Source organism: Nannospalax galili, unplaced genomic scaffold (genome assembly GCF_000622305.1).
Source record: "Nannospalax galili isolate Female #2095 unplaced genomic scaffold, S.galili_v1.0 scaffold548, whole genome shotgun sequence".
Lineage (NCBI taxonomy): Eukaryota > Metazoa > Chordata > Mammalia > Rodentia > Spalacidae > Nannospalax > Nannospalax galili.
The window spans coordinates 254,743-263,104 of NW_008358999.1; the positions used below are offsets into that span (position 1 = coordinate 254,743).

General features: G+C 53.6%; 1 protein-coding gene across 3 annotated transcripts in view; it reads right to left on the reverse strand.

Moving 5' to 3' along the window:
* The window catches only part of Crocc (ciliary rootlet coiled-coil, rootletin), a 44,630-nt gene that overhangs the window by 16,913 nt on the left and 19,355 nt on the right, over positions 1-8,362 (reverse strand). For all 3 annotated transcript variants that reach the window (XM_008822639.3, XM_029558411.1, XM_029558410.1), the window contains 7 exons: positions 6,330-6,512; positions 5,338-5,482; positions 4,133-4,279; positions 3,621-3,851; positions 2,786-2,979; positions 2,396-2,523; positions 1,494-1,663 (listed from right to left, as the gene is read on the reverse strand). In XM_008822639.3, coding sequence (XP_008820861.1) covers positions 1,494-1,663; positions 2,396-2,523; positions 2,786-2,979; positions 3,621-3,851; positions 4,133-4,279; positions 5,338-5,482; positions 6,330-6,512 — 1,198 coding nt within the window. The remainder of the gene's footprint in view (positions 1-1,493; positions 1,664-2,395; positions 2,524-2,785; positions 2,980-3,620; positions 3,852-4,132; positions 4,280-5,337; positions 5,483-6,329; positions 6,513-8,362) is intronic.

Here is an 8,362-nt window from a genome sequence, read left to right on the forward strand (position 1 = left end):
CAGAGTCAGTCCAGGTTACACACCAGGAGGGACCCAGGCAGTCCCTTGTACACTCAGGCAGTCCCTTGTACACTCAGGCAGTCCCTTGTACACTCAGGGCAGCAAAGGCCCATGTACCTCACAGCTGAGGGATAGGGCATGTGACCAGGTCACTGTAGGATAGGGCAAAGACTGTTATGACTGGGCACATCAGGTCTGTTAAAGACCCAAGGAGAAGCAGCAACATGGACCAGGGACAAGAAAGCTCCCTGGGAAGGATGGTGCTGTAGCCAGCCGGGTGAGCTATAAAGCTTCTAAGCAATGGGGATAGTGGGGGCCTCAAGCCAAGATGACAGGGAACAATCTGAACTTTAGATCATGGCCTTGTTCAGGCAATTGGGGGTTGGGAGGAGGGGAGGAGTGCTGGCTGCAAGGAATGACAGGGTTCTGGGGCCCAGAGTGGCAGAGGAGCTGGACAGAACACAGACTTTGGGACATTAATGAGGCTAAGCCAGGCAGGGCCAGGGGTCATAGAAGCTTCGCTCCAGGAACATGGCACAGCACATGGTGCAGAGCCAGCTCTCTTAGGGCAAGGGCAGTACCTGAGCCCAGCACTGTCCCCAGAACTTTGTGGAGGCCCTTCTTCAAGTGCTGCCCTGCCACCTGCTGGGGACATGTGATAATACCCACTAGACTCCATGGAGGCCCAGAGGACACCTGTTCCCCTGCCCTTCAGAGTCCTGCATGGGGAACCTGAAACTATTGGAGGAAGCCCTGTCCAGGCTGGGCTTCTTGGGGGCCCTATTCTGAGGGTCACTCTGAAGTGCACAGGAATTGGCTAAGTGCTGGTCACTAGGCTGTCCCTTCACACGGACTACCTTGGCCTCACAAGACCTCACATTAACTAGCCCCGTTTCTACAGGTGGAAAAATGGGAAAAGGCTACAAAACCCTTACATAGCATCAGGGAGGGACCAAGGTCGGATTTGGTGTAAGCCCAGAGCTGGTATTCACACCCCCTGGCACACCCAGCCTTGTCATTCCGCCTGCTTTTGTTTTGTCTTTTTGAGACAGGATCTCCCTGTAGCCCAGCTATCCTGGAACTCACTATGTAGACCAGGCTGGCCTTGAACTCACAGAGATCCGCCTGCCTCTGCCTCCCAAGTGCTGGGATTAAAGGCGTGCGCCACCACGCCCAGCAAGTCATTTCTCCTTTCTATGCAAAGAAAGGAGATCTCAGCAAATCAAAGTATTTTCCTGATAAATGTTACACTGGCCTTTCTCAAACATGACTGTGGGTCTCCTCCATCAGGATCACATGACTGAACCTAATTCAGAGCCTGGGTCTAGCATATCTAGTAAGGACAGCCTACTCCCTTGGATCTTCATAACTGTCCCCAGGGTCTATGACAGACAGGAAGTCCTGTTTCATAGATGTGGAGATTGAGGCAGAGCAAAAATGACAGAGGAGCCAGTGATTCAGAGCCCTGTCCACCCCTTCCCAGCTGCCCAAACCTTCTCATGCTGGAGTCGCTGAAGGTCTTCCTCGTGGGCTGCTCGCTGCTCTCGCAGAGAGGCCTGTGCCTCCCGCTCGGCCTGCACCAGCTTCTGGGCCATCAGCTCCTTGTCCAGAGCTGCTTTCTCTTCTGTGGTTGCTACCTGCTGCCGCAGGCCTGCCAGCTCCGCTGCAGAAGAGGGGTGGGGGGAAAGACAGCTGAGTCAGAATCTCTCTCTGGGCCAACAGATTTGGACCAGGTGAGCAAAATCTCTGAGGGGTGAGCTAGCCTGGCACCTGGGCTGAGCTCTTTTGAAGTGGCTCACCCTCTTTGAGCACCTGCCCACCTGCCACATGGGCCCCCTGGCTCTGTTCCCCACCTACCTAGAAAAGCAGTGAGGGGATAAAATGAGAGAGGGAAAGGATGTCAAAAACACAGCAACCCCAACACTGATGCGCTCGCTCCAGGTCAGGAGCTGGGAAACTCCAGGGCCACTTCATGACCTTTCATGACTGAATGTAGAGAAAGTGGGGAGAGTATGGGGACCACGGGCTGGGACGTGGGGCTGAGAGTCATGGAGAAACAGCTGATGGCTCTATAGGGAACTTAGAACTCTCTCCAAACTCCCTGATGACAAAGACACAGCAGCCACTGTTGACTGAGCCGGGCACTATGCCAAGGCCTCACGTGCTCCCTCACCTCATCCTGGCCATAGGTTGGGCAGGTGGGGACTCCTCCCACCTCCAGTGTCTGGGGAACCTGCGGCCCAGGGAGGGAAGCAGCTTGCTCAGCTCAGGACTGGAACCCAGGTCAGCCACACTCCTCCTCCCCAGGGCTCCCAACCTCTGAAGGCCTCAGGATCCTCCAGATTGAAGTCTAAGATGGGGCCTGGTTTCCCCCAGTCCTCATAGATGCTCATACCACTCAGGGTCTCCTTGGCCAGCAGCAGGGCTTGTCCCTCCGTTTCTAGCTGTTCCCGGCGGGCCTCGAGCTGAGCCAGCTGCCTCTGCACATCAAACAGGCTGCTCTCCAGGGCTTCCTTCTCCAAGCTGCAGCACAGTCCCTTAAGGCCTCAGAACTCAGCCTTTCCAGTCCCAGAAAACTGTGGATCTTGGGGCATGGGCAGTAAGTGCCAGCCTACTTGCCTGGCTAGGCCCAAGCTCTCTGGGGAAGGCTGCATCTGAGCTAGGCTGTAAGGGTAAAGACTGGCTCCTAAGTTACTGTATCTCTGGGTCAACACCAGGGTGTGGCTGGTCAGGATGTGACCCCAGACAGGGCCTTACAGGGGGCTGGGCAAAGCCCAAGCCTTACCGCAGGCGAATGGCCTCCTCTGACAGGGTCCGACCCTCACGTTCCGCTGCTGCCAGCTGCACAGCCAGGCCAGCCCGCTCCTTAGCCAATGCCTCCTTCTCCCGGGCTGCACGCTCCAGAGCCTCCACCTGCCGTTGTGACTCTCGCTGGACCTGCTCCAGCTCCTGCTCCCGCCCATTCAACTGCCGGGAGAGCTGACCGACCCAAGACTATGAGCAGAAACCCCAGAAGTCCCTGAACCCCTGCTGGTTCACCATGCAGCACTCCATCTCAGAGTCTGGCCCAGCCATGACCTGGCAGCATGAGGCCAGGGTAATCAAGCCTAACCTTGTTCACATCTGCAATGCACAAGGGCCCACCTCACTCAGATCTAGGGGTAATTAAGCCCTCTGTTCACCCCAAAACTTTTTGAGAAGCTGAATACAGAAAACAGTGAGGGGAGCAGCTCTGCAGGCTGGAGCTGGAACTCCTGCTCTCATGCCCCACTCTCCTCAAAGGAACCCTGGTCCCAGGACGGAAGCTGCATTCCAGCCCTGGAATTCTGAAACCCTAAAGTTCCTTCAGGCTGTGTGGTTCCCCCGAGTCCTTACTTTCTTCATATGACAGATCTTCACTGAAAGGGGCAGCTCAGAGCCAGCACATCCACTAAGTGATAGGATTACTAGCCCCAGAGACAGACAGGGCAACAGAGGTATAGGGAGGTATCTAGCTTGTTTCAGGTCCTTAGCTAGTAGAGGTGAGGTAGATATGAACCTGGAGGCAAGCTCCTGAGCCTGGACAGCATGTGGGTGGCTAGGAGCCCCCACCTTCACATCTGCATGGGGGTTCAGCCCACCTGGGCCAGCTGCTCCTGCAGGCGGCTGCGTTCACTGCGAAGTGTGAGGAGCTGCTGCTCCAGGGCCTCCCGAGCCTGCTCTGCCACATACAGGGAGCCCTCCAGGCCCTGCCGCTCCACCTCCTGCTCCAGCCTCAGCTGCTCCAGCCGCTCCTGCTCCTCCAGAGCCAGGGTGGTGTCATGCTCTGCCTGTTGCTGCCTGCCCAGCAGGGCCACCTTTTCCTCCTCCAGCTGTAGAGGATGGATGGAGGTCTGGGGGGAGCAGGGAGAGCTTCCACAGACCAGGGATGCCCCTCTGGATTTTCAATGACCACAGTCAGCCCAGGAGAGGCTCCCTGCATGAATGAATAGAGCAGGACCCCCAGAGCTTCCTTTTTTGATACACAAGAGAAGACAGAGACAGAAAATAGGATGAGAGGTGGGCAGCAGGACAGAGCAGAGTATGGGAGGCCTGACATGCCTCTGCAGGGTCTCCCTAGTGGAGAAGACAGGTGGGCTGGTATACAGCATACCTGGGCGATGAGGCGGTTTAGTCCCAGCTTGTCCTGGGCAAGGCTCTCATTGAGGGCACTCAGCTTGGACAAGGAATCCCTCAAGGAGGCCTCCTCTGCTCTCTGCTTGGTCATGGAGAGCTCCAGCTCCACACAACCAGCCTCGGCCTGCAGTGGGGACAGGGCAGCAGAATCAGTCAGGGAGGGAGACATGGGGTGACTGGAAAGAGATGCAGAGAAATAGCCTCTCAAAGACTGACTTGGGTTACAAGAAGGGGTACAAGAAGGGAGGGGTGACAGAATCTGGTGATCCATGTCAAAGGCGGCTGTACGAAAGAAGCCTCACACTCCAGAGCTGATGAAGAAGGAACCTGAAGGCAGGGCCAAGGGGCCAGAGGGGATCCAAGGGCAGCCTACGGGAGTCAATATGCAGCGTCTAGGCTTCAGGAGTGGGCAGGCACCTGTTTGAGACTCTCAGGACCATGACCCCTGACCCCCAACTTCCAGTCCCAGGACCCATGTTCAGAGAAAGGGCCAGGTGACCCTGAGCCTCAGACTCTGGCCCAGAAGCATCTGAAGAAGCAGGGATCTGTGGCCTGGGTCAAAAGTCAGCCTGTGGGGCTGGGGACACGGCTCAGTGGGTAAAGGACTTGCTGTACAAATGTGAGGACCTGAGTTCAAATCCCCAGAATCCACTTAAGAGCCATACATGGTAGTGAACATCTATAATCCCAGGGATCCTATACCCAGATGGGAGGCAGAGATAGGAAAAGCCCCAGACGCTCATGGGCCAGCTAGCCTGGTATGCACAGCTGCAGAGATTGTCTCCAATAAGGTAGAAGGCATGGACCAACACTGAGGTTGTCCTCTTACCCCCACACACATGCCAAAGCATCCACTCACCTGCACTCATACACATAAAGATTAAAAATACAATAACAGAGGCTGAGTGTGGAGGCACACGCCTGTAGTCCCAGTACTCACCAGGCAGAGGCAGGTGGATCTCTGTGAGTTCAAGGCCAGCCTGGTCTCCATAGCGAACACTAGGCCAGCCAGAGTTACACAGTGAGACCCTGTCTCAAAATAACCCAATAATAAATAAAATAAAGGCCAACCTATAACCAGAGGAAGGGGTCAGTGCATGACCATGCTCAGACATCAGCCAGCAGTAAACTCAGTCTATGGCCACTGGGAAAATCACAAGCTATATGGCAAACAGGACTCACCTTGGTCAGAGCATCAGCCACCTCGGCCTTCTCAGCCTGTAGCACGTCCCGCTGCAGTGTGGCCAGGCTCAGTGCCTCCCGCACTTCCACGAGCTCCTTCACTAGCCCTGAGCGCTTCACTTCCAGGTGTTCCAGCTGCCTATGGCTGTAGGGCAGGGTACTGGTGAGGTCTCAAGTCACATCCCCGCCCTGTACCCCCTGTAAGATGCAGGATGCAGGGCCAGAACTGGGCTGAGGCAAGAACAATCAACCCACAAAGACAATCAACCCGCCCCCCCACCCCTGCTGTGACTTGGAACATCAGTTATCACATCTGCAATGTGGACTAAAACCTGCCTTGTGAAGTTATGACACGCATACTGACCACACAGGAGCTACTCCAAACAGTGCCTGACACTCTCCCCAGGGGACTTCAGACACAAGTACAGCACTCACTTGATCTGGATCATTTCATGACCCCTTGGAGCCTCAGTTTTACCATTTATAAAATGGAGGTAATTCCTTCTACATCACAGAGTTGTCCTGAGGGTCGAATGAGGGAGTCTAAGTGCTTAAAATAGCGTCTGGCACTTTGTAGTATTATTACAATTATGGTTGTCTTTTTTTTATTTTGTGTGTATGAATGTATTGTCCGCATATATGTAAGTGCACTCATGTCATGCAATACCTACAGAGGTCAGAAGAGGGCATCAGATCCCCTGAAACTGGAGTTACAGACAATTGTTAGCTGCCATGTGGGTGCTGGGAATCAAACCCAGGCCCTCTGCAAGAGCAGTCAGTGCTCTTGACCGCTGAGCCACTGCTCCAGTCTTAATACTTTTAATTATTGTTCCTATCATTAAAGCACCCTTCCTATCAGCTCTCTGAGCCTCAATTTCCCAAAGAGGGACTGGTTAGAAGTCAGGTGGCAGGAGGTCCAGGACACATGGGTGCCCCTTGCCTGGGGACTCTGCATTGGAAGGACCTTGGCAGGGAGGCAGGCAGCTGCCCACCTGCGCTCCAGCTCCCTGCGGGCCCGGGCACCCTCCTGCACTGTGTCCTCCTGCTGCTCCTCCAGCTGGTTGTGCTGCCGCCGCAGCTCCTCTTGAGCCACCTGCAGCTTCTCTACCTCCTGACGCAGCTCCTCAGCCTGCTGCTGGGCCACCTGCAGGCTGTGAGTCAGGCTGCTCTTCTCCCTGCAGGACAAGGGCAAGAAAAGATGGCACTTCTGGGGCTGCCCTCCCCGGGGAAAGTGGCTGCCTGCTCTGGCCACAAGTCACAGCCTGCCCTCCAGGGCACCACTTCCATAAAGCCTTCCTTGATGCTGCCCATGGTTGACTCACATCACCCAGCACTAGAAACTGGGCTTTCCTTCTCTCCAGCCTGCCTACCTAAGGACCCAGAGGATTGAATAGAGATGCTGGCATCACCTGCAAGCACCCCAGAAGGTGGAGGCCAGTTCTTCTAAGTCATGTGGCCAGGAAATGGTCCTGGGGTAGCCATCACCCTCAACTCTGGCAAGCCTGATAGAACTGGATCTGTCTAGATCCTATAGCTTCCCACTGGACACAGATCGATAACATTTACCCAACATGCCACCGAAGGGAGGAGGCAGCCACTAAGAAAGCCAAAGGCTTAGTGAGAGCTGCCATCTTCCCCAACTCCAGCAGTCCTGAGCAGCGGACAGGGGCTGTGTCTGTAATACCGCCTCCTGAGTGACCTGGGGTCTCTGGATCAGGTTTAGAGCTGCCTTCCTCTTTACTTGGGAGTGGCAACCTCTAAATATACTAAATACCAAGTCTAGCCGCAGATGCAAAACAACTCAAGGCAGGACACTAAGCAGGTTTGCTCACTGTGGACAGAGCTATTTAAAAGGCCAGGTTCCTAAATGGGTGTAGAAATCAAAGGGTTGCTATCAGATGAGCTGGCTTGCTACCTCTAGCTGCACTCACAGTGAGAATTTGGGGAAGTTTCTAACCCACCATACAGGGACAATTCTGGTTTTTGTTTGGTTTGTTGTTTGGTTTGTGTTTTGTTTTGAGACAGGATCTCCCTGTACCTGGCCTGAAACTTGCTGTTTAGCCCAGACTGGCCTGGAACTCACAGAGATCCGCCTGCCTCTACAGGGACAATTCTGAAGCACAGGACCTGAAGGGCTCACACAAACTGAGGCAACACAGGTGAAACACTTGACAAACAGCCTGACACAGTAGGTATGACACATAGTAGGTACACACATACAAACCTGCACACCTACTGTGTTATCTCACTAACAGGAAGATGAGAGGTAAAACCAGAGCCCTGGTTTTTAGGATGGGTTTTAAGCTGTGAGCAGGGGAGGGTCCCCTCTGATTTCTCCTTCATTTTTCAAACTTACTGGGTTTTTTTTTTTTTTTTTTTTGGATACAGGGTCTTGCTATGTAGTCATGGCTGGCCTAGAACTCACTATGTAGACCAAACTGAGAAATCTGCCTACCTCCGCCTGCCAAGTGCTGGTATTAAAGGTGCCACCATGCCCCTCCTCAAACTTACTGTAAATGCTTCTATTTAGGAAAAAGAAATTTAAAGCAACAACCACAAATTAAAAAAAAAAAATCCAGATAGCTAAGGAGTAATTTCTTGCTCTTTTAAAAAAATTATGGCACTTTTATTTACTTATTGTGCCAGCCTCTAATCTCTTGTCTTAAAAGACTCTAGGACTGGGCTGGTAAGATGGTTCAGTGGGGCTGGAGAGATGACTCAGTGGTTAAGAACACTGACTGCTCTTGCAGAGGACCTGGGTTCGATTCCCAGCACCCACATGGCAGCTAACAACCATCTGTAACTCCAGTTCCAGGGGAATTTGATGCTCTCCTCTGATTTCCATGGGCATTATATGACATGGGTGCACTCACATACATGCAGGCAATACACTCATACACAAAAAATAAAAATAATAGGCCAGGCATGGTGGCACACGCCTTTAATCTCAGCACTTGGGAGGCAGAGGCAGGTGGATCATTGTGAGTTTGAGGCCAGCTTGGTCTACATAGTGAGTTCCAGGACA